The sequence below is a fragment of the Schistocerca piceifrons genome, chromosome 1 (assembly GCF_021461385.2).
Source record: "Schistocerca piceifrons isolate TAMUIC-IGC-003096 chromosome 1, iqSchPice1.1, whole genome shotgun sequence".
NCBI classification, from domain to species: Eukaryota; Metazoa; Arthropoda; class Insecta; order Orthoptera; family Acrididae; genus Schistocerca; species Schistocerca piceifrons.
Window position 1 is genome coordinate 1,110,738,176 of NC_060138.1, and position 26,334 is coordinate 1,110,764,509.

A 26,334-nucleotide genomic window follows, 5' to 3' on the forward strand; every position below is an offset into this window, starting at 1 on the left:
TAATGAGTAAAAATCAAGTTACAAGTAAATTGGATATTATGACAAAAAATGAAGTTTTTGGGAGACATTCAGGTAAATTTCAGGAGAGGCCAAGGGAATACATGTAGGTTGTTAGTGAAGAGTGAAGCTGCACCAATAGTGAAAATGTAGTTGGCCGTGTAGAAGTGCAGGGAGGAATTTGAAATGTTCCAGGTTGTGATTTTCTATAAGAGGATAAGAAAGATGGTTTGAAGATAGTGGTCCACCAGTACTGTCATGCATTCAGTTGAAACAATGAAGCTACAATGGCATAACCAGGATGGTTATTTCTGTGTATTTTATGTGGTATGTAGACGGTAGGGGTGCATAGGTGAGAAGGACTAAGGAATCCCAAGCAGGCAGTTGCAAGACCTTGCGAGGTGGCTATGGTTTACAGGATTTTCCATAACTCAGTCTGGATGGAAGGACTGGGGTCATTAGGAAGAGAACAGTTTTGTACATTGAGATGGCCAAAAGCCAGAGATGCCAATATGCCACATATACCCCACTGTCTCATACCAATGTAGTGGAGCCTTTGGAATGAGGGATGACGATGATACAGTGGTCCTTCTTTAGGTTACAGATAGCTCAGGGCTCAGATGGAATAATGTTCTAGGTTTCAGTGATAAAGATAGGGAGATGGTACTGGAAGTGAGGAGTTCCTCGAGATTATTGTTTTGAGGAACAGGACTCCTGGAGATTATTGTTTTGGGGAACAGGACAATGATCATTAGAAGTCTCCTATGCAGGGTTTGAAGCTGACACTCCTGGTTGTGATTTGGGACTAGGTGGTACAGTGATATTGGTAATAGACACTTTGGGTGAATGTTACGGAATATTTAATTAGAACAGAGTAATTTAATTTTGTCGTGACAGAAGATCAGGTCTTTTGATACAATGGATGTCTCTGGATGGTAGAGATTTAGGCCTGAAAGGGGGTAGGACTGTGAGATAGTCTAGCATGAAAATGGCTATAGATGGGCTTGGGACGGAGATGTGCCAGCACTGGGAGATAAAGTGGGGATGCCAGGATGGGATGGTTTGTTGGCTATGATTTCTTCTTCTTTTTTGCTTGTTTTTGTTTTTGTTTTTTGAGTGGGGGGTGGGGAGGAGATGCTGTGAGTGATAATTGTAAGGGAGGATAGAAATGATACCACAGAACACTGTAAGCTGCTCTCTCTCTCTCTCTCTCTCTCTCTACTTTTTATCCAACTATCTCTCTCTCTCTAATTTCCTCTCTCATCCTATTTCTTAACTGCACTATTCTTACCACTTTTCAGTTGTCATCTTTAATCTCTCTTTACTTTCTTGTTCCTAGTCTGTTCCATTTATTACCTCTAAGCTGAGGTTAGCGCAGTGCTTATCAATGTACTGCCTTGACACCTTTTCCTCCAACTTTGTCTCCCTTTATTCTCATCACAGGTGGGTCCTGGCAATATAGCATCTGAGTGCCATTCTCACCCTTTGTAACCTCCTCCAACCAATTGATCTTTCCTCCCATAAGAACAAAATGCACATTTACAAACCTAGAGTTATTATTTACTTCACTAAGTGGCAGCACAATGAAAGTCATCTCCTGAAATAAAGTACTGGCCAATCATTCTCTTTTTTCCAACTGTATCATTTTCCATTTGTTATTATCACAAAATTGATACTAGTCAAGTCCTCTGGAAATGGCCATGATCCAGTACTGCCAAATAACTGGAGAGAATGTTTCTGATATTGGAGGCCGATTCATTGAATGTCAATACTGCTACTCACAGTACTCACCATTAGGCAATCTTCTTCCTTTTGTAGGGAATTTAGCAGTTTTTGAAAATATGTCTTCTTTATTACATCGCCCAAACTGAAACAATATTATCAAATGGTACTGTAAGATTCCAGGACATACATACATACTTTAGAACAAAACATCTGGCAACAATGTGGAAAATGTTACACGTGTATCATTAAAAACACCTAATAGTTTAGTAGGGGCTGAACAGGCAGGAATGCATAGTTTCCTCCCCCCCCCCCCCCCCCCCCCCCCCATATCAGTTCTTTTTTTAATCTTAAAAACCAACATGTAAAAGAGCATTGATTGCTGTATTTTAGGTTCTAGTGCTTGTCACATAAGTGTTTCAACTGCTTTTACTTTTAAAGCTGTCTCTGAAACCAGCTTCAGCTAGCCCTATACAGCTGCTGTCATTGTGTGTTGCCAACTGTATTTATTGCACAGCGGCATAATAATTGTGTTCACATGAATTGTTATATGGAAATAAAATATTGTTACCCCTAGATTGTTCCACAAAAATTGTTCCACATGAAACTGTTAAAATATGACACTGACCGTCATCTGTAAGCTTCGAATAAACCCACCAAGATCTGGGTACTCTGCCAGAAACAGAGCATCAAGAATCAAATGGTAGCATTTCAAGAAGAATATCAGCTCTTAAAGGACCAGTCAAGGAAATTAATACAGCCAAAGTTGAGGCTGTTCTGAAGGAGACAAAGAGAAAGAAAACAAATGATCTTCCAGCAGAGTTACGGTGCTCTCAGCAGTGGAATGCAGTAGGTTGTCTCACAGATCTTATCACTCAGATCATCAGTCGACACCGAGTCTCTACTCGACACTGTGTTGTTTTCAATGCCAAAACTGCATTGGCGACAACATGGAGTCAACTGGAGACTCCCTAATGGAAGCTAGCGCACATGTGCTAGTAACAAGGACTCTACAATAAATGCACCAAGGAAATCTAACAAACTTTTGGTAGCAGTGGGACCTCAAGATGGCAGTAATGTGCTGCCAAACTAGTTGTGTGAGACAAAAAAGACATTCTCAAGTTACAGCTTTAGTGGTACTTCCTCTCATATACACTACTGGTCATTAAAATTGCTACACCAAAAAGAATTGCAGATGATAAACGGGTATTCATTGGACAAATATATTATACTAGAACTGACATGTGATTACATTTTCACGCAATTTGGGTGCATGGATCCTGAGAAATCAGTACCCAGAACAACTACATCTCGCCGTAATAACGGCCTTGATACGCCTATGCATTGAGTCAAACAGAGCTTGGATGGCGTGTACAGGTACAGCTGTCCATGCAGCTTCAACACAATACCACAGTTCATCAAGAGTAGTGACTGGCATATTGTGACGAGCCAGTTGCTCGGCCACCACTGACCAGACGTTTTCAATTGGTGAGAGATCTGGAGAATGTGCTGGCCAGGGCAGCAGTCGAACATTTTCTGTATCCAGAAAGGCCCGTACAGGACCTGCAACATGCAGTCGTGAAATTTCCTGCTGAAATGTAGGGTTTCGCAGGGATCGAATGAAGGGTAGAAACACGGGTCGTAACATCTGAAATGTAACGTCCACTGTTCAAAGTGCCATCAATGCGAACAAGAGGTGACCGAAACATGCAACCAATGGCACCCCATACCATCACACCGGGTGATACGCCAGTATGGCAATGACAAATACACGCTTCCAATGTGCATTCACCGCGATGTCGCCAAACACGGATGCAACGATCATGATGCTGTAAACAGAACCTGGATTCATCTGAAAAAATGACGTTTTGCAATTCGTGCACCCAATTTCGTCGTTGAGTACACCATAGAAGGCGCTCCTGTCTGTGATGCAGCGTCAAGGGTAACCACAGCCATGGTCTCCGAGCTGATGGTCCATGCTGCTGCAAATGTCGTCAAACTGTTCGTGCAGATGGTTGTTTTGCAAACATTCCCATCTGTTGACTCAGGGATCGAGACGTGGCTGCACGATCTGTTACAGCCATGCGAATAAGATGCCTGTCATCTCGACTGCTAGTGATACTAGGCCATTGGGATCCACCACGGCATTCCGTATTACCCTCCTGAACCCACCGATTCCATATTCTGCTAACAGTCATTGGATCTCAACCAACGCGAGCAGCAATGTCGCGATACAATAAACTGCAATCGCTATAGGCTACAATCCGACCTTTATCAAAGTCGGAAACGTGATGGTACGCATTTCTCCTCCGTACACGAGGCATCATCACAACAACGTTTCACCAGGCAGCACCAGTCAGCTGCTGTCTGGTATGAGAAATCAGTTGGAAACTGTCCTCATGTCAGCACGTTTTAGGTGTCGCCACCGGCGCCAACCTTGTGTGAATGCTCTGAAAAGCTAATCATTTGCATATCACAGCATCTTCTTCCTGTCGGTTAAATTTCGTGTCTGTAGCACGTCATTTTCGTGGTGTAGCAATTTTAATGGCCAGTAGTGTATATCATCAGCTGAAGACCGTCGGAAATGTGATGGTACGCATTTCTCCTCCTTACACGAGGCATCACAACAATGTTTCACCAGGCATTGAAATGGAGGATGTCATGTGTGGCAGTGGGCTCAGCAACATGGTGGTCCACTTGTTTCTTGGCCACAGTTCGTTGGTGGTCATTCATGTGGACAGACAGCTTGTTGGTTGTCATGCCCACATAGAATGCAACACTGTAGTTACAGTTTAACTTGTAGATGACATGACTGGTTTCACAGGTAGCCCTGGGATAGTTGATGTTTATGACTGGACTGGTGGTGGTAGTGGTGGTGGTGGTGGTGGGAGGATGTATGTGATAGGTATTGCATCTAGATCTATTACAGGGGTAAGAGCCATGAGGTAAGGGTTTGGGAGTAGGGGTTGTGACGAATATATTGTGTAGTTTCGGTCGACGGTGAAATTCCACTGTCAGATGGGTGGGAAGGATATTGGGCAGGACATTTCTCATTTTAGGGCACGACGAGAGGTAATCGAAACCCTGGCAGAGAATGTAATTCAGTTGCTCCGGTCCCCAGTGGTACTGAGTTAAGATGAGAATGCTCCTCTGTGGCCGGATGGTGGGACTTTGGGAGGTGGTGGGAGACTGGAAAGATAAGGTATAGGAGATTTGTTTCTGTACAAGTTTGGGAGGATAATTACGGTCTATGAAGGCTTCAGTGAGACACTCAGTATATTTTGAGAGGGACTGCTTGTTACTGCAGATGCGATGACAACGGATGGTTAGGCTCTATGGAAGGGACTTCTTGGTACGGAATGGTTGTCAGCTGTCGAAGTGGAGGTACTGCTGGTGGTTAATAGGTTTGATAAGGACGGAGGTACTGATGTAGCCATCTTTGAGGTGGAGGTCAATATCTAGGAAGGTGGCTTGTTGGTTTGAGTAGGATGAGGTGAAGCAAATGGGGGAGAAGTTGTTGAGGTTCTGGAGGAATGTGGATAAGGTGTCCTCACCCTTGATCCAGATTGCAAATCTGAACCAGGGATTTAGGATTCTGGGTGTTTAGGAAGGATTCCTCTAGATGGCCCATGAATATGTTGGAAGGATGGTGCTATGTGAGCTGTACCCTGGATTTGATTGTAATGCCTTCAAAGGAGAAGTAATTGTGGGTGAGGTTATAGTTGGCCATGGCGACTAGGAAGGAGGTTGTTCATTTGGAATCCATTGGGCATTGGGAAAGGTAGTGTTCTATAGCAGGAAGGCCATGGGCATTAGGGATGTTAGTGTAAAGTGAGGTGGCATCAATAATCATGAGCAGGGCACAGTGTGGTAAAGGGACAGGAACCGTGGAGAGCCAGTGGAGGAAATGGTTGGTATATTTTATGTAGGAGGGTAGGTTCCGCAGAATAGGTTGAAGATGTTGGTCTATGAGAGCAGATATTCTCTCAGTGGGGGCACAGTAACCAGCCACAATGGGGCGTCCTGGGTGGTTAGGTTTATGGACTTTAGGAAGCATGTAGAAGGTAGCAGTGCAGGGAGTTGTAGGGGTGAGCACAGAGATGGATTCTGGCGAGAGGTTCTGGGATGGGCCTAAGGAATTGAGGAGTGACTGGAGATGCTGCTGGATTTCTGAAATGGGGTCACTGTAGCAAGGTTTGTAGGTGGAATTATCTGACAGCTGACGGAGTCCTTCTGCCAGGTAATCCTTGTGCTTCAAAACAACAGTGGTAGAGCCTTTGTAAGCAGGTAGGATTATAAGGTTGGGATCCCTTTTTAGACATTGGACTGTGGTTCTTTCCACAGATGTAAGGTTAGTTTGCGTGTTGAGGGATTTCCCATGGCCCGGCAGATTCCAAACCAACAACCTCCTTCCTAGTCGCTGTGTCCAACTATATCCTCCCCCATAAGTACTTCTCCTTTGAAGGCATTAACTACAAAAAAAATCTGAGGTACAGCTGTGGCACCCACATGGCACCATCCTATGCCAACCTATTCGTGGGCCATCTGGAGGAATCCTTCCTAAACACCCAGAATCCTAAACTCCTCACCTGGTTCAGATTCACTGTTAACATCTTTGCGATGTGGATCGAGGGTGAGGACACCCTATCCACATTCCTCCAGAACCTCAACAACTTCTCCCCCATTTACTTCACCTCGTCCTACTTCACCCAAGGAGCCACCTTCCTAGGTGTTGACCATAACCTCAAAGATGGCTACATCAGCACATCTGTCCAAATCAAACCTACTAACCATCAGCAATACCTCCTTTTGACAGCTGCCACCCATTCCATACCAAGAAGTTCCTTCCATAGAGCCTAACCATCCATGGTCATCGCATCTGCAGTGACGAGTGTTCCCTCTCAAAATATACTGAGGGTTTCACTGAAGCCTTCATAGACCATAATTATCATTCCAACCTTGTTAAAAAAAAATCTTGCGAGACTTATCTTTCCAGTCTCCGACAACCTCCCAAAGTCCCACCATCCGATCACAGAGGAGCATTTCCCTCTTAACTCAGTACCACTGAGGACTGGAGCAACTGAATTACATTCCCTGCCAGGGTTTCAATTACCACTCATCATGCCCTGAAATGAGAAATGTCCTGCCCACTATCCTTCCCACCCCTCCGACAGTGGACTTCCTCCATCCACCGAACCTACACAATATATTAGTCCTTCCCTACACAACCCCTATTCCCAACCCCTTACCTCATGGCTCTTACCCCTGTAATAGATCTAGATCTATAATGTTGAATATGAAGTGGTACTATCCAGTATTTTATGTAAAAGTACTAAATCTTTTGTGTAAATGACTGAAAGTAGCATGGACGCTGCCACAGAGTATTGTGATAATAGTGCTGGCAGTCAGCCGTACTATGTTGACATGTAGAGCACAATAACAGATGCACAAGTGAGTTGCGAAGCGATGACAGCTGAGAGCAGCATTGAACAGGCCAGCACAGCCAAGAATGATGTAGTAAGCGGGTCGTTGCACCACACTCGAGTGACACTCTTTGTTAAGGCCAACTTGACTAGACACCAGGTTTTAGAGACACAAATGCAGAGAATTGGATTATAAATGAGGCTGCATTAGAAGACAAGAGACCTTTCGATTTGTAGACTCAGTCATCGTTGAGCAGCTCCACCACCTCCCACCCCAGGGACTCCAACCGCAAATGTACTTCACTGTGGCACTCGAGGGATAAGTTGTTTGGCATTCCCTACAGAATGCACTTGTCACAGCTTCACCATCACAGACACCCTGAAAACTGAACCTAACAAACCCCTATGAAATGCAATGGAATAGGCAAGTATATTCATGAAAGTCATCATCAACGGTCAGTATGATATCAGTGTCCAGTCTATGCATCAGTCAACACTCGACAGAGTGGTATCACTACCCATGATTAACTCCCATTAAAAATTTCAAACACAAACCCAACCATTCTATTCTTCTTCCTTTATGTTTAAAAAATTACAAAACCAATAACTTGTTACTCTAAATTCCAGTACATTTAGCTTACTATACTCACAGCTTATACAAAGACCTAATGAGTTAAATCATTCGCTTGCGTGTGCCATAGTGCTACAACTTCCTCCACTGTCCATTATTGCCATATGATAATACAGCTAAAATCGTTCTTATTCCTGGCTTTCCAAGTACTACACATACATCCTACATCTTCAAAATTTTCTTTAAAATGTTAATTTATAGTTAAGTTTATTAACTAAGCTCATGGCTATCTTCATAAAATACCGATGCAATTATCGCGAATAAACACTAGGTGGCACATGTGCAGGTGTTGCGTTTGTATTTTTACTTCTATTTCTGGAAGAAGTGGTTGTAGGAGGTACAATATTAATAAAAGATAATAGAATAGTCAAAGAAGATAGAAATTGTCCCCAAGAAAACTACGATAGAAATATGGAAACAATTTAACTCGGATGGCCGGTAGTCATCAATTCACTGAATTTGTAAAGGGCGCAAAATCTCCTGGGCCATTAAATCTTTTTACTCATATCTATACTGTATAATCCTTTATCTTTCCCTATATAAGGGTCTGTTAGATATACCATAATGCTTTTGGATGCAGTATATTCTGAACTTTAAAAGGTCCACTGTAATGTTGAAATATTTGTTCGCTTCCTTCTTTAAATTTGAGCTATGGTGAAAATCAAGTATGAATTTTGGAAGTTACTTTGATAAATTCATATTACTTACCAACTGTAACTCCTCTAATAAACAACTTGATTATACACTGTTATTTACACCTGCCTTCTTATGGATTTCCTGCTTACTACTCCCAATAGCCTACTGCAGGCGCAACAATTCTTTTTTGTGTTCTTCAGCATCTTTCTTAGAAAGAGCGTTAGTATTAAGTGATTCTAATTTTTCTTGTATGGTAGAATTTACAAATTCAGGTAATCATTCCTCCAAATTAGACAGCGTTTCAGGCGTGCTAACTATGTCTTCAAATTCTTTGCATTGTTCTAAAACAGTTACAAACTAATTGCCTCTGAGATTTGCTCTTTTACTTCCTCACAAACTGAATTACATTGGTTACTGATTTCGTCCTTCAACTGCTAAGGCAAATGGGTCAAAATAGTTGCAATGTTAGTTAATTTAACTTCTATTTCGTGTCTGATGTGTTCTGTTATCTCTAAGTTTAGTTCTTCTTTTGTATTTTCTACCTTGACAGACAATTCATTACCTTTAGACTCTACTTTGTTAGCTAGTTCCTTTCTAGTGCCAGATAACTCATTTCTAGTGTCAGACGGTTTATTATTTGTTGAATCTATTTTGACAGATATTTTCTTAAAACTAGAATTCATTTCATCAGACATTTGTTGTAATAAACCTTAAACCATTCTGGAGCCACTGCAGTAATTTTTCTAGTAATGACTGGCAAATATTCTCTAGCAAGCACCCTCTATTGGAAATCAAGTACCATGTTTCTTGACAGAGCACAGGGGACTGGGGTAGGAGACCCACACCGCTGTACTAGGCAAGTTCCTAAAGGAGGTGGTTTGCCATTGCCTTCCTCTGACCGCAATGGGGATAAATGATGATGATGAAGATGACACAACAACACCCACTCATTTCAGGGCAGGTATAAAACCCTGACCCCACCAGGACACGAACCCGGGACCCCGCACTAGGGAAGCAAGAACACTACCACGAGACCACAAGCAGTGGACTGCATCCTACATTACTCTGATAAATTGTTACTGCACAGTTTTCTTAAATGTGGTAAAACTGAAACATGCTGTCACTGTCTAGAAGATAAGTTTTCAAAGTGGATTTCTGTATTTTCTCAACAGTTTACTCTTTCCGATGAACTGCACTCTCTCGTCGTGTAGCCTGTGCAACCGCATGTACATGGTGATATACTGCAATGATTTGCCCCGCCTGGCGCAACCAATGTATCAAACACAGTGATAGGTGGACTGCACTGTGTTGTATAGCAGCATACCTGCAACATTTCTCAGCTACCCACCGATGTCAGGATTCAAAATCTTCTTATCTGAACCTGCCGAAAAATTCTTCTCTTCCACACCTACTGAGAAATTACTATGTCATTTTTAAAACATTCTTTTATTCATCTGTCGATGTTGTTTACTTGACACGTAAATTTAATTGAAGTTGCTGCAATACCTGTACCACAATTGTATAAGTTTGGTTTGTCTTCAGGTTTCGTGATTTGTTCAGATATTTCCTTTCGCTCTCATCTTAACAGATCATTGCTGAGTTTTGACAATATACTTACATCCATTCACCTATAGTTTTTCCTTTTGTTTAAACCCTGTTGCTCTTAGCAACACTATAATTTATCACTCATTGAATTTCAAGATTTTGTACATTTATAGTTCTTTATTTGCTCCCTTTTGCTGTAATGCTCCATGTCCTGTACACTGGAAGCCAAATGAAGTGTTCTTCTTAATGGTTTAGGGTTTTATGTAGCTGCTGACTCCCTCCTTGTAACTGAAGACGAGTCAAAAGACTTCACGAGATCTGTCAATTGACGTAGTATCTAGCGTATTTACCTTTTTCTTTTAATCTGGTCACCATAGTCAATTCTCTTGAAGTAGAGGTCCTGCTAATCAGTACCTCTGAGATTCCATATATAGCCAAGGAAAGGCTTGACTACTTCATGTTCTGCAGCTGTTATTGGTCCAAAAGAAGATAACTACTAACATTACAAAAAAGCACACCCACTACTTTCCTTTTACGAACATGTATTTCCTTGGATGAGTGTACAGATCATTAGAGTGACTTGTGAATTAGAGTAGAACACAAATTTTCATATTACACATATCTCAAAGGCTCAATATGACATTCAAGATTACAATATATTTTACTTGTCACAAAACCATCTTCTCTTTCGTTTTCATTCTTGGAGAGTGTGGTTGCACCTTGGCGATCAAGCCACCACCAAGCTATGATGCCAAAACATAAAAGACCCTGCCCACAGCAGGTGAAGTGGTTTATTTGTTGTCACACATTGCTGTTTTCTCATGCTCCACACCCCTCATTTAATGTCTGCACATACAAAAACAAACACTCCCATGCAGTATTTGTTCCGTGACTTACTCCATACTTAATATTACTCTGTCATGATCATCTTTTCTTGTACTAAACAAGGAGTGTGAAAGACTATTCGCCTAAATGGCATGTACCACTTGAGGGTAAGCTTGCATGAACAGCATAGTGAATGCATCATCATAGCCAAATACACATGAATCCAACACCCACCATAGTGGAACAACTAGTTCCACAGACGATGAAGAGACTGAAGAAATGTATGATGAAATAAAAGAAATTATTTAGTTAATTAAGGGAGACAAACATTTAATAGTTATGCGGGACTGGAGTTAGATAATAGGAAAAGGAAGAGTAGGAAAAATAGTACATGAATATGGACTGGGGGAAATGGAATGAAACAGGAAACTGTCTGGTAGAATTTTGCACAGAGCATAATTTAATCATAGCTAATACGGTATGAGAATCATGAAAGAAGGTTGTATACATGGAAGAGACCTGGAGACACCAGAGGGTTTCAGACTGATTATGTAATGGTAAGACAGAGATTTCAGAACAAGATTTTAAATTGCAGGACATTTGCAGGGGCAGATGTGGACTCGACCACAATTTATTGATTATGAACTGCAGACTAAAACTGAAAATATTCCAAAAAGGTGGTAAATTAAGGAGGTGCAACATGGGTAAGTTGAAAGAACCAATGGTTGCTGAGTGTATCAGAGGGAGCATTTAGGCAACAGTTGACTACAACAGGGGAAAGGAATACATTATAAGCCGAATGGGCAGCTTTAAGAGATGACATAGTGAAAGTAGCAGAGGATCAAATAGGTGGAAATTGTTGGATAGCAAAGGAGATATTGAATTTAATTGATAAAAAAAGAAAATATAAAAAAGCATCTAATGAAGCATGTGGATGTAACTTAACTCATGAACCAATTGATTTCAGAGATTGCGCAGCCACACAGTTCACAGGTCCACTTATAGAGACCACCTGGGATGGCCTCCTGGCATATTCTGGTGAGCTGTCAAAGAACTCGGCAAACATATCGATGGAAGAAATACTCTAACGTGTGATTTCCAAGCAGTAAGCTTTCAGAGAACAAGAGCAGGCTCTCAACAGCACTCTCAATCAAGTGCCATTTGCATGTTCGCACTTACTCTCCCGTCAGAGCAACTGTCGCTCTTCCCAACATTAGATGAATCAGCTGAAGACTGGGACTCCCACAAGCCACGGTTACACTATTTCCAGGTTTCTTGTGAGGGGAATGCAATCCACTTCCTGGCTTTTACTGTGCATTTATCAGTTGTTGTGCCAACTTGCGCCTTTGCAAGAACTGTCCAGATTATCAATTGATAAAATGTGCAAGCTCCTCTCAACAAATTTTTCTGACAGAACTTACGTCATTGTGACGTGTGTAAAATTTTACCATTGTCAGAAATGCCCAAACCAATCTTACGAATCCTGAGCTGCAGAATTACTTGGGTTGAGCCATCATTGTAAATTTGTCACTAGTACTCATCACAAATCCTCCACTGGCCACATGGTGAATTATATTATTCGTCTGACCCAAGATAGGGAAGTCCATGAAAAAGTACTTCAATGTGAGAATCCGATGCTTACAGACTTGCTCAATACAGCACAGTCCTTCGAAGTGTCACGGGTCGCAGGCGATCAGATTGCTGTTTGTGGGGAGGCTTGGGGGGAGGTATCAGAAGTTGCTCGGTCAACCCGTGTCAGGCATGCTTCAAGTGTTTAGGATGACAGGGAAGCCATTGCAGCAACACAATCTTCGACTCAGCAATGCAAGAGCTTGTTGCATGCCTTAGGTGTTAGGCTGTGTGTGATGAAAGAAAGGCCACATTGCATCAGTGCGTAACTCCTCTTCAAACATGGTGGACACAGCAGTATCTCTACAGCAACTGTCTCCCCAAACAGATTGTTTATTGACTTGCGTGTGTTTAATAAACTACCAAAAATTCAAATGGACTTTAGTGACTTTAGTAAATGCACAAACGTATGTGGACGTGGCCTCCCCTTCCCTCACACAGGTTTCACAGAAGTTCATTAGTTATAATAAACAGTACACTCCAATCCTAGGTCAGTTCTCCAATCCTATCTCTCACAAATCTGTTGTTCACCTTCCTTGTTGTGAACCATTCTCATACTGCAGACCTGGACTAGACGTGTTAAACACTTTCGGATTCTCCATTGCCAATGAGGTAAATTTAGTGTCACATCAAGTTCTGTATCGGCAGCTGGAGTCCCTCTGCTCTGAGTTTTTATCTCTGTTTTCCCCTGGGATCAGTTGTGCTACTGGTTTTCATGCCCACGTTACCATGAGAGTCCGCCTGCCCTCATTTTTTTATTGCCTCTGCAGCGACTTCAGTGTCACAACTGATGCACAGTATGTGATAGACACATACCCTTTGTCCTGCACTGATGTGCTGCTCGTAAAATTATCAGGTGGCTACTACTCTTCCGAGATTGATTTATCAGAAGCATACCCCCAGCTTCCTTTGGATGAGGTCACTAAATGCCTTCTCACTGTCAATACACCATTAAACCTATACCAATATGAAAGCTCACCTTCTGGCATTGCTAGCATGCTCACAATTTTTCAGTGTTTTTTAGAACAGTTGACCAGCCTCTAAGCCCGGATGCAATATTTACCTCAGTGATACTGTTGATTCTGGTTCTTCCACCGATGACCAACTTAGAACCCTTTGATCACTGTTTTCTTTCCTACAGTCTGTGAGTCTCTGGTGCAATCTTGCCAAAACTCAATTTTTTCAGCTATCAATTGACTACTTGGGTTTCAAGGCTTCTCACACAGAGGTCAGGCTGTTGCATCATCATGTTGATGCAATTGCAGCTGTGCCATGGCTGACCTCCGTTAAGGAGCTACAGGCATTTCTAGGTAAAGTTGTGTGCAACTGTAAGTTTTTGCCGGACGCATCCACTGTTGCTCAGTATCTGCGAGTGCTTATGTGTAAAAATGTGCCTTTTCTCTGGTCCCCAGCTTGTGACTGGGTGTTCGTTCAAATCTAAGTTTCAATCTGCCCCATGTCCGGCCACTTTTCAGCCATGTCAGCATCTCGTGTTGGCTGCAGATGTCTCTCAGCAGGGTCTTGGCACGGTGTTGGTGCACAAACACAAAGACGAGTCTGAGAAATTTCACATCTCCTTGTATGGTTCTAAGTTCCAAGTAATCGTGGATCACAAGCCTTCGGTTGCTCTTTTTCACCCTTCAGCTTCCTTGCTGGACAAGGCAGCATATTGTTTACAGCAGTGGACTCTTTCCTCCTGTTATCAATATCAGATACATTACTGGCTGACAGCTCAATACCCAAACGCCAATGCCTTATCTTGCCTTCCAATCGTCCCAGACACGACGTTCGGGAGGACGAGTTGCTTTGTTTCTATTTAGAAACTGAGAATCAGAATAAGGTCAATGGTTTTCCCATCATTGGTGCCATAAGAGCATCAGCTTCCACCGCAGATCCTGTACTTTGTCAGGTCTTCTCTTTTGTGCAACACAGTTGGCTGGAAAAACCTCCAGGCCGTGCCTTGAATCCCTTACATAATTACATGTCCCTCCAGCACTGCCTTTCTGAGTTTCACAGGGTTCTTACATTAGCTGCAGAGGACCTGCTCCCTGGCTTCTGCATGTCGGTCATTGGGGGTCCTCTCGCACCAAAGCTTCGGCCCATCTATATGTGTATTTGCAGGGCACAGATGGGAACATTACGCATCTTATCGCTGGTTGCACTCGCTGTGTTCAGCAACAGGCGGCCCTGTGGGAGCATCTACGTGTCAATTTTGCTGGGCCCTTCCTAAATCAGTATTGGCTCGTTGTAGTGAACATCTATTTCAAGTTTCCATATGTGGCGCATTGTCCATCCATGTCTGCAGCAACCACAATTACCATCCTGTCTAAGATATTTGCAATTGAGGGCTTCCATATGCCGTGGTTACCAATAACAGCCCACATTTTGTTCTTCGAGAAGTTGCATTTTTTTGTTAGGCTACTGGTGTTCACTGTCTCCCAGCTTCCCTCTCACCCTCAATATAATGGTGAGGCCGAACGTACGGTTTGAATGTTTAAAACTCAGATGTGGAAGTACTTATCTGGCATGTCCCCTGAAGCTGCTTTAGACCATTGTTTGAGCTCATACCGTTTCGCTCTAGTGGGGGACAAGAGCCTGGCAGAGAGACTGTGTGACGGCAACAATGGGATCTCCACCAGCTGTGTCCGACACCGGGTCTGTTCTGTGACGATTCCGGCCAGCTGTGCATGTCTGAGCTCGTGGTTTCAGCTGCCAGCTGAACTGGGTTCCTGCCGTCATCGGTGTTGCCTGGGCCGGCACCTGTGCGCCAACTGTACTCCTGACAGGTGGACGCCCCGTCACTTCAACCAACTGTGGTCACACGTGGCGGGGTCTGTTGTGGAGGGCCCACCACCTACCCGTCCTCACTGTGGCTTATGTCTGTTACCTTGTCACAGGCGGTCTGGTCTGTGCTGCAGCAGGGGTTGCTGCCCATCAGATCGCAGTCTGGGGTTGCTGCCTCCACCCCTACTTCTTGCCGACTACTGTTGCCGGAGCAGCCTCCACTGCACCTGATGCCACAGCCACCGCCATCTTCATTGCCGGAATGTGTGCAGCCATTATCACCGACACCTCCAGCACTGACCGCTGACCTCGATGAGGGTGTCATTAATGAGTCGTCGTCGCCAGTCCTACCCTGTGGCTTCTCATGAGAAGAAGGACGGCATGCCAACCTGCCAACTCATCATTTCTGTCCCTAATCGCCAGTAATTGCCCACCACACGCTGCAGCAGCCACTGTAGTCAGAGGATGAAATGGACTTCAGCACTGTCACTGGTGTTTCCCGCGACTCGTAATCTCAGCGCCTTGTGAGATCAATGCTTTCTTTCACAGTACCAGTGCTTTTTTGGTACCAGTGGTTTTTTTTTCAGTATGTACCATGCATTTTTCTGTGCCTAGTGCTTTTATGTGTGTGTGCGGTTTTCTCAACCCTAGAAAGGATGAGTCGTGTACCTTCACTCACAATGTGCGCGATTTCAGAGATCGCACATCCGTACAGTGCATAGGCCAGCTTATAGAGGCCAACTGGGTCGGCCCCTGGCATGCTCTAGTGAGCCACCAAACAAACAGTATTATTTAAGCGATCAGAAGCAAGTGCTTGGCCTATCCTGTAACTCGTATTACTGATGTCCAGTCAATATGTTCAGTGCTACGCACAACCTGTACTTCATTGGATCTTATGTGCGTTGCTCTATAAAGTACTCTATTCCATAAATCATGTTTGTTCTTGCTTTAGCACAGGTGAAAGGGAATACAAACGTCTAAAAAATGACATTGCAGGAAGTGCAAAATAGCTAAGCAGGAATGGCTAGAAGTCAAATATATGGAGCTAGAATCATATGTCAGTACGGGAAAGATAGATATCGCCTACAGAAAAATTACGGAGGCCTTAGGAGAAAAGACAAGGAGCAGTATGAATATCACAAGCTCAAATGGAAAACGAGTCCAAAGCAAAGATGGGGAAGCTGAAAGATGGAAGCAGTATATATAGGGTATATACAAGGGAGATTAACTTGAAGGTTATGTTATAAAAATGGGAGAGGACGTAGATGAAGAGATGGGAGATAAGATACTGCGAGAAGAATTTGGCAGAGCACTGGAAGACCTAAGTTGAAACAATGCCCCAGGAGTAGATGACATTGTGTCAGAACTACTGATAGCCTTGGGAGAGCCAAGCCAGGACAAAACACTTCCATCAGATGTGCTAGATGTATGAGACAGATGAAATATCCTCAGGCCTCAAGAATAATGTAATAATTTCAATTTCAAAGAAAGCAGATGATTACAGATGTGAAAATTACTGAACTATCATTTTAATACGTCATGGCTGCAAATTATTAACACAAATTCTTTACAGAAGAATGGAAAAGATGGTAGAAGCCAACCTCAGCGAAGATCAGTTTGGATTCTGGAGATATGTAGGAGCATGCAAAACAATACTGACCTTATGACTTTTCTTAGAAGAAAGGTTAAGGAAGGGCAAACCTACATTTATAGCATTTGTAGAGCTAGAGTAAGCAGCTATAAGAATGAGGGATATGAAACACAAGCAGCAGTGGAGAAGAGAGTGAGACAGGGTTGTAGCCTGTCCTCCATATTATTCAAGCTGTACATTGAGCAAGCAGTTAAGGAAATCAAAGAAAAATTTGGAATAGGAATTGAAGTCCACAGGGAAGAAATAAAAACTCTGAGGTTTGCCAAAGACAATGTAATTCTGTCAGAGACAGCAAAGGACTCAGAAGAGCAGTTGAGCGGAATGGACAGTGTCTTGATGGAGGATATAATACGAACAGCAACAAAAGCCATATAAGGATACTGGAATGACATCTAATTGAATCAGGTAATGCTGAAGGAATTAGGCTAGGAAAAGAGACACTTAAGGTAGTAGATGAGTTTTGCTATTTGGACAGCAAAATAACTGATGATGGTCAAAGTAGAGAGGATGTAAAATGTAGACTGACAATGGTAAGGAAGAGAAATTTGTTAGCATTGCATATAGATTTGAGAAGTCTTTTCTGAAAATATTGGAATGGAATGTAGCCATGTATGGAACTGTAACATGGAAGATAAACAGTTGATACAAGAAGAAAATAGAAGCTTTTGAAAGTTGGTGCTACAGGAGAAAGCTGAACATTAGATGGGTACATCATGTAACTGATGAGGAGGTACTGAATAGAAATGGGGGGGGGGGGGGGGATTTGTGGCACAATCTTATTAGAAGAAGGGATCAGTTTATAGGACACATTATGAGACATCAAGGGATCACCAATTTGGTACATCAGGGAAGCATGAGGGGTAAAAATCATAGAGAGAGACCAAGAGATGAATACAGTAAGCAAATTCAGAAGGATGTAGGTTGCAGTAGTTACTTAGAGATGATGCGGCTTGCACAGGATAGAGTAGCATGGAGATGGATCAAACCAGTCTTCGGACCAAAGACCAGCAACAATAACAACAACCACCTCACTGGCACAAACAGCAAAAGAAACTAACCTCACTTCATATAATGACACTGCGAAAGTAACTGTAAACGCACGTGAAGATGGAAGCATGCTGATGAAACTCATTGTGCTAGTAAAATATTAGTGTTAGAAAGGTGGCGAAAAAATTCAGTCGGTGCAAAATATTAAGTTTGGTATTTTTTAAGCTATTGAAAACATTATTGTTTCATTGGATGCACTTCATTTTTCTGGGATTGCAGATGTATTCAGATTTGCTTTATTAAGGAATTGTGATCCATTATTGAATTTCTATGAGCTGTAAATACCCATGCTTCAGACTGTCTTAAGCTTCATCATTCCTGGTGCTTCTTGTGCACCATAGGCATGTGATGAACCGCAACTCTCATTCACAAAACCAGCTCTAACACATAGTGTTGTCAGCTAATGGTATCTGTCATTTGGTCATTTCGCTATAGTGTACAGTAATAGTAGAATCAAGGTATTTTGGGCAATAACACTTCTCGGGGTTAGAGTACTGAATGAGATACAATGAGTGATCGAAAAGTATCCAACCTTCTTCTTTCCCACATAAACCAGTTATGTGGGAGACTTTCTGCAGTGATATGGTGGGGGATTGATGTGGACAGTCACAAATTGTTTTCCTACCAGCATTAGTTGCTGGCAGTCGACATATACGTAAGGATGTCGTGAACACTACTCAGATACCAGTAAGCTGTATAATGATGCAAAATACTGAGCAGCAATATTGCATAAAATTATGCCAAATGTTTTGGAAGAAAGTCATATCACAGTATGAGAACTTGTGAAGAATATAGGGGTAAGCATTGGATCAGTACATTCGACCTTGAGGACATTTTGTGAACAAGGAGAGGCCCACAAAATTCGTACCGGAACTGCTGACAACGGAGCTCAAGCAGTGCCATCTGGAAATCACACAGGACATGCTGGACAATGAAAATAGTAACCTCATATTTCTTAATACCATGCTCACAAGTGTTGAGATGAGGGTTTCTGTGTATGATCCAGAAACTGAGATGTAAGAGGGGAGGGGGGGAGGGGGAACCTACAGCAATGCAACAACGCCAGACAGTGGAAAAGCAGGTGGATCCTTCCCATCTGTTACATTTTTTTACTCCCATAAATAACCAAACTGTTTAGCCTGATTTCATATTTTTGATACATTTACGTATTGACAAGTAGCATTTACTTGAAATTTTAAATACTTTTTAAGACCAAACTTTGTTCAAATCTATTATTCAGGTTACAATGTAATGAAAAGGAAAGTTGTCACTCACCATATAATGGAGAGATGCTGAGTAGTCACAAGTAAAGCTTACGGCCAGTAAGGCCTTCATCAACAACAGACAACAAACACCACACACACACACACACACACACACACACACACACACACACACACACACACAAATGTCAATTCACACATACATGACTGCAGTATCAGGCAACTGAGACTGCAGTCATGTGTGGGTGAGTTGCATTTGCGTGAGTGTGAGGTGCGGGTGCATGAGTGTGTGTGTGTGTGTGTGTGTGTGTGTGTGTGTGTGTGTGTGTGTTCTATTGTTGACTAAGGCCTTACTGGTCAAAAGCTTTATTAGTGACAGTCTTTTTGTTGTGCCTATCCGCAACTCAGCATCTCCACTATACAGTGAGTGGCAACTTTCCTTTTCATTGTACTGTTACATTCTATCCTGGATTTTCCATTGTTTTATTACTCAGATTATTGTTTCAAGTGTTCTGATTCAATTAGTGTAATTAGTTTTCATTAGGGCATTATTAATTAAAAATTACAGTTAACTGAAGTTAACACTATAGTTCGAGACATATACAACTTTGTGAGCCAAATCAGTAAATTTGTGAAAAGTGGCTAGACCATTAGAAAGGTAAGTATTCAACGATTCCTGTAAAGTATTTTAAATTATCGAAAACTGAAGTTCAGAGCCAAGGCCAAGTTCCATAGCAGATTTCATCGAAACTACTGTTAGATACTGAGCTTCAACTATATACTTTCAGAGCATTAATTTTTCCGTACAATATAACATACAGCATTAATTGATGAACTCACTAATTAAGAACTTCATGTAACATACTTTGATTGCAATATGGCACAAGCTTTTTCATTTAAAGAAGGGGATTCACAACGCAGAAGAAACAACAGCGTCCATGTATTTTCACAATTTTGTAACCAGCAAAAATTGGTGTGAGTCAAAGCCACTTTAGTTCTTGTACTTCATCAAAAACAGTAATTTCAACCCAGCAATATGTCAAAGCATTACTTTTCAAAATAACAGTTTAGTCTTACACCCAACTATAAGCAGTCAGATGTCACCCAAAGTAGCCATTCTGCAGTTTGACAGTAGACGAGTATCATCTATGTCAGACGTGCATGTGTTGCTGACTCACACTACAAATGTGAACACTCTATATGAGAAAATATGCACACCAACAACTGTTAAACTCAAGAATTTTAATATGCAATTACTTTCAAGTGATAACTTTTTCAACTGAAGTGTGATGCAATTAGCAAACACTGTGATCTATTATTAAGAATTTTAATATGTAATTGCAATACCTGTAATCCAAAGTAAGGGGCTTTCTTAATTGAACTGTGATGCGATTAGTAAATACCGTTAACTACCGTTATACTCAGTGATTTGTCTGATTAACTGTCTTCAATGAGGCACTGAAGTATAATCACTGTTAACAAAGTGCCACAAGATTGTGCTAAACGTGACTGTGTCATTTTTAGATAAAAGTAAACTAGTAGTTTGCGCCACAATAGAAAACTTCCCACTGTGATTGTGAATGCTGGCCTGGATAATTGCATTAATAATTGTTCATAATGTAAAAACTGGTCACCGTACTCAAAAAGTGAACTTTGCAAGGAATAAAATGTGTGTGTTACTGCCATCTAAAATAGTATCATGTACACCAATGAACAAACGCTGTCCCACAACCACTCAGATTTTCAGCTTTGCAGTGATCGACACTAGCGCTATCGAGGAGAAGATATGTAATCCAGCTGTCAGTTCCACTGCAAAGCCCACATTGACGGTTTTCTTCTATTCTCATGGGCACACCACTATGTGAAATCATCACAAAAGGAATTCTATACGGAGATCCTTCATTGCCTTTGTAATCTAGTGTGGCATAAACGACCAGATCCATGGGCGCCGAAAACTTTGCAACTCTACTGTGATGATGCACTCACCCATTCTGTGCTTCTGACAGAGTCTTGTTACCATACACAATATTCCTACAGGTAGTCAGGCTCCTTACTCCTCTGCTCTGGTTCTGCGTGACTTTTGGCTATTTCTCAAGCTGAAAATACTACTTAAAGGAACACATTTTGAGTCAAGAGAAGACATCATGTGGAATGTGACAGCCTAACTGATTTTCATTCCAAAAGATAAGTTTCAGAAGTGTTTTAACAATAGCAGGAGGGCTGGGTAAAGTGTGTGCATTAACGTGGAGAATACTTTGAAGGCAATTAGGGTTCTGTACGTCCAAATCAATAAATGTATTTCTGCAAAAGAAAGGTTCGACACTTTTTTAATGCATCTCATATAAAGTAACTGTCAGTTGGTCCGGCTCGTAAGGTCAGGAAGCAGGCAGTCCCCCCTCCTTTCTCCCTCCTGTCTGATCACCCAATTCAATGATGCAAGGATGAAACAGTGATGTAATAAACACCACTCTCAAAACCGGAGATGCTGAGATAAGTAACAGGGGAAGGCACTAAGAGCGTAGACATGATCAGAAAGACACAGATGATGATGATGATGATAAAACAAGATAGGAGGAAGATTGGTCTCACAGGCAGGGTAGACCATGGTCACAGGTCTCCGTGGGGGTCAGTGTGCAGCAGGCGACACTACTCGGACAACTGTCCCCACCCGAATCCGGGAAATCAGAATATTAAAGTCAGGAATAAAAGCCACTCTCTCAGCGAAAGCATACAACTGCTCACTCATTGTTGGTCAGTATCAACGATAAGTAGACCTAAAGCCTGCATTCGTCAGAGTGCTGTTAGAAGACAGCACTCCACTTGGATATGAGCAGCTGTCAACAGAGCACCACAGTATTACTACACTGATGTAGCAGGGAGGAGGGAGGGTGGGAGGAGTGAGGGGACTTGATACCCAGGATGAAGCCACAGGACAGGTGAGTGTGTCAAAAACAGATCTGCTACAACATCATGGACTCCCTTTGAGACGGATTGAAGAACTGCCACACAGCTGTGAACTCCTTGATGACACATGGCTTGTTGGAGGTAGTGGTAGCCTATTATTTCCTATTCCAACTTCAATAGACTGCCTGTGTCAAAAGTGCATTCATAGGTCAGGGCTCGGTACCCCATTTCCAGAGTTGACTGTGAGATCAACTCCCTGGCTAGGTGATCACCCATCTGATCCTGAGGAAACCCATACAACTCTGGGTCCAGAGTTTTGTCTTAAAATCCATTGGCAGAACTGTAATCATTAATCTGACATAGTCATCTGGTAAGAAATTGCTTGCCGTTTAAGAGCTCCAATACATTGCACATTTGTTTCAGGATTATATATTACTCGTGCGACACGTGCTACTTCACACTCAGTGTGTCAGCTGAGTGAAGTGTACTGCGATTCCTTGCACTTGCTTCACATGACTCCATGCCCACAAGTTGCTGGAATAATATGCTCAATATTTTCCCCAAGTGGAAAGCTACATTCAGAAAGTAATTCAGCATATGTGAGACATTCCTGTTGATTAATGTCATTGGCCAAACTATAGCAGAATATCATGTCTGCCATCACCCAGATAGAATAACAGACCTCCATTTTACTTCGTTCACACTCCATGGAATCAAGAATTTTGTTTAGATGCCAGAAGAACCTCAAATCAATGTGTATAGAATCTCTGTTGGTCCATCACAGCCAGGGGACATGGCTAGTACGTACTTTTCAATGTCAATAAACTTTACCATCAACCGTACGCTTTAGGATATTTTATTTTATTCTAAAAGCGACCAGTTTCAGCAATTCATTTTGCCACCCTCAGGCTCCTGCATAATGAAAGGGTATAAATGTAGTAATATAAGAGTGTACATATCAATCTTACAGGAAGTGATAGGTAATCATAATACCACTTAAGCTTAAAAATGAAAGTATTGGAATTAAATGAAATCTTTGTGTACATCCAGCACAATAGACTAGACATGTGTGCGTATCTGTTATGTCATAAAAATAATTTAACATCATAGATTTACAAATGAACATGTAAATTCATTAAAAAGATCAGCACTAGATGGTGTACCAACAAGAGCTCCATTGAAATTTTTAGATGAAGAACTGCCTAGCATACATGAGTACCAATCTTCATTTCATGTAAAATGTCACACACTAAGCTATGAAATATAATGGTATGCATATATACAGCCTAGGCAATATCACAAATGGTAAGACAAGTAGTTGTCACAGCATCAAAAATAACTCTATGCAAAATCCAACGAAAGTTGACATATTAAGAGAAATTAGCATGCATAGTGAACACTAAGAATATTCACAACTATCACGTGGCTTAAGTTATACAGTGAATCAGAATAAAAGATATGATTTGGTTTCCTTTATATCACTTAACAGGTCGGCATTGCCACAGTGAAACAAATCAGCAAGAATGTCAAATCCTACTTAAGCAAGGTGAGTCCTCTAAGTTCACAGCCGACAACTTCATACAATTACAATGGGAGTGTTAAGACACTTCCTAACATGACGTATCTATCTAATGGTAGTTTCACTGTCCTTCCACCTCTTTCCTTAGATGCTCACAACAGTAGTCCGTGAACATTTGACCAGCTTTGCCGTTTTTGAGAGATTTGTTCACAGGCTCTGCATAATAATAATCTGCCCTTTGTCAAGGTCACTTAATCTCAATGGATTTCCCCATTTGCAGCTCGTACCTTCGTTAGGGCGATCCCCCATCCTGTCTGCTCCACTTACACACTTCTGCTGCCACATCATGTGCCCACAACGCTACTAGGCTTCATAAAATGTCGCGGTGGACAGTGGTCATTATGTTTTGGCTTATCGGTGTATATCTGACAACAGCATCACAGTCAGAAGAGTAAGTACAAAAGCAAACACAACCAAATGGAAATGAGCAATCGACATCAATATCAATACGAAGACAGCCAACACTACCAAGTACACACCATTTTCAACAAAAGTACACTGATGCATATATCAACAAGTATTTGTTTCCAGACAACCTTTACGGTTTTTTTTTTTTTTTTTTTTTTTGCCCCCACCAGAACTATTCCATGTGAAAATATGAAAAAATATTTTTTCCTTAATGTCCTACTACTATCGAGTGTGTATACACCTTTGAGAAGCTTCTTCTTAAGTTTGATGCTTTGATGCTGGACTGTTTACACAGTTCATTATCTGTCTAATAGGTATTCACATTTTTATTAACATTTGGTAATGAACTGAGGGTTTGTAACTGGAGATTGGGGACTATGTTTGTAGCTTCCTACACAATGAATAAGCACTTTTAAAATTTGTTTTAACTGTTTTTGGAGGTCCAGATAGGAGGGAAGTAAAATGTTAATAATTGACAGCAATATTATCGATCAGTAAAGCAGTCAACTCTTTACTTGTCTTTGGTCACTACTGTCCAGAATTATTAAAATATTTTGTAATTATAGTGATATACACAATGAAACACTTACATCTTCCCGTAAAATGGTGTTCCGTTTATCACTTGTAAACACAAGTTCAAGTGTCCCTTTGTCGTTTTCAGAGATGCAACCTCCTCTGAGAGCAACAACTTCTTCTTCGTGGAACGGGACATCCTTTTGCGGAAAGTCTCCCAGAATAAAAACATTCAGTGGATGACCTTCCTTGCCTTGCGCATCTGGATGCTCTGAAATGTTTCACACAACAAATACATAAGGTTAAACACTTACAGTAGAACTAACCAACATCTGTCTAGTGCTCACTGTGCTACAATTCAGAATTTCGTAAAAATTTTGGATTTACTTCGAGTTTTTACTTTATCAAACTTTAGAGGTTAACGTGCCCGCTCATCTCTTATACATTCATCCACACACACTGTGTTCCATCCACCCCAAAATGAAGGAGAGTCATCCGGATTGTGGAATGTCTCGAATTACACATCAGCTGGCACAGATAGACTGCTGACTGCTTATGTTTAGTACATCGACAACCACCGAGTCTCTCCAAGTATGGGGTGGTCAATCCTTAATGCAACCACCTGGCGGGGAATTTGTTACCCTGTCAGCAGCCAGCCAGTGGCGGCACTGGTGGAGAGTACATTTCCCCTTCACTGCAAGGCTTTCATTTATGTAGAAATCTTGCACATATTTGTTAGGTAACAAAACAGAGTACTGAGTGAAAGTGTTTCAAGTGAAATACAAGTATTCTATTCACTAAGAGGGTATTTATGTACAATTCGTACATGCATACAGAATCAGTAGGTGCAGTAAGGAGATTATTTCGAGAGGAATTTCCTACTGTTGAAGGTCCTAATAGGAGTGCAGTTCATTGACTGATTTATAAATTTCATGAAACAGGGAGTGTTCTTGACAGGAAATATACACAGTCCCCTACTACACTTACATAATAAATTCTGGATAACATTAAGCATGCTCTGGAAAGGTCTCCTAGAAAATCAGTTTGACATCTTTCTCACGAAACAGGAATTTGGTATGGCTCTGCTCAAATGGCTAAAAAGTTACTAAAGTTACAACACTATAATGTAACTGCAGTGCACTAACTTAAACTACATGACCCTGAAAAAAGGTTGCGGTTTTTTGAATAGACTTTGAATAGGTTGCATGATGAAGAAATCGACCCTCACCTAACTTTCTTTTCTGAAATATTATGGTTCCATCAAAGCGGATACATTAATTCACAAAATAACTGTTACTGGAGTTCTGAAAAGCCTAACATAATACACAATGAACCCCTGGATGATCAAAAAATAGGAGTGTGGCGCACTATTAGCAGTGAAAGAGTAGTGGACCCTATTTTTTTTTTTTTTTCTCCCAGGAATCAATTGACAGTGAGCAAAATGTGTAAAACATTGTGGAGCATTTTTTTCTTTTCTTTTCTTTCTTTTTTTCAATTGACTACCAGAAAATGTGCTTTTGCGAGCTTTCATTAGGACTCTGTGATGGAATACACTGCCAACTTCTTACTACAGGAGATCCATGACATGTTTTAAGATAGAGTTATCATAAAAACATATGGCCTCCTCGCTCTCCCAATTTAATACCTTGTCATTTTTATCTATGGGGGCATTACAGGAAAAAGCGTACAAATCAAATCCACACACTTTAGACGAACTTAAAAGTAATGTTCATTAAAAAATTGCTGCCATTTCCAGAGGGAATGCAGAGTATAATAAACAACTTCCTAAGCAGGTGTCAGAAATACTTGAACAATGA

General features: G+C 41.5%; 1 protein-coding gene across 2 annotated transcripts in view; it reads right to left on the reverse strand.

Moving 5' to 3' along the window:
* Positions 1-26,334, reverse strand: part of LOC124776906 — a 213,864-nt gene that overhangs the window by 145,934 nt on the left and 41,596 nt on the right. For both annotated transcript variants that reach the window (XM_047252121.1, XM_047252112.1), the window contains exons 3-4: positions 24,595-24,788; positions 1,789-1,864 (exon numbers count right to left, since the gene is read on the reverse strand). In XM_047252121.1, coding sequence (XP_047108077.1) covers positions 1,789-1,864; positions 24,595-24,788 — 270 coding nt within the window. The remainder of the gene's footprint in view (positions 1-1,788; positions 1,865-24,594; positions 24,789-26,334) is intronic.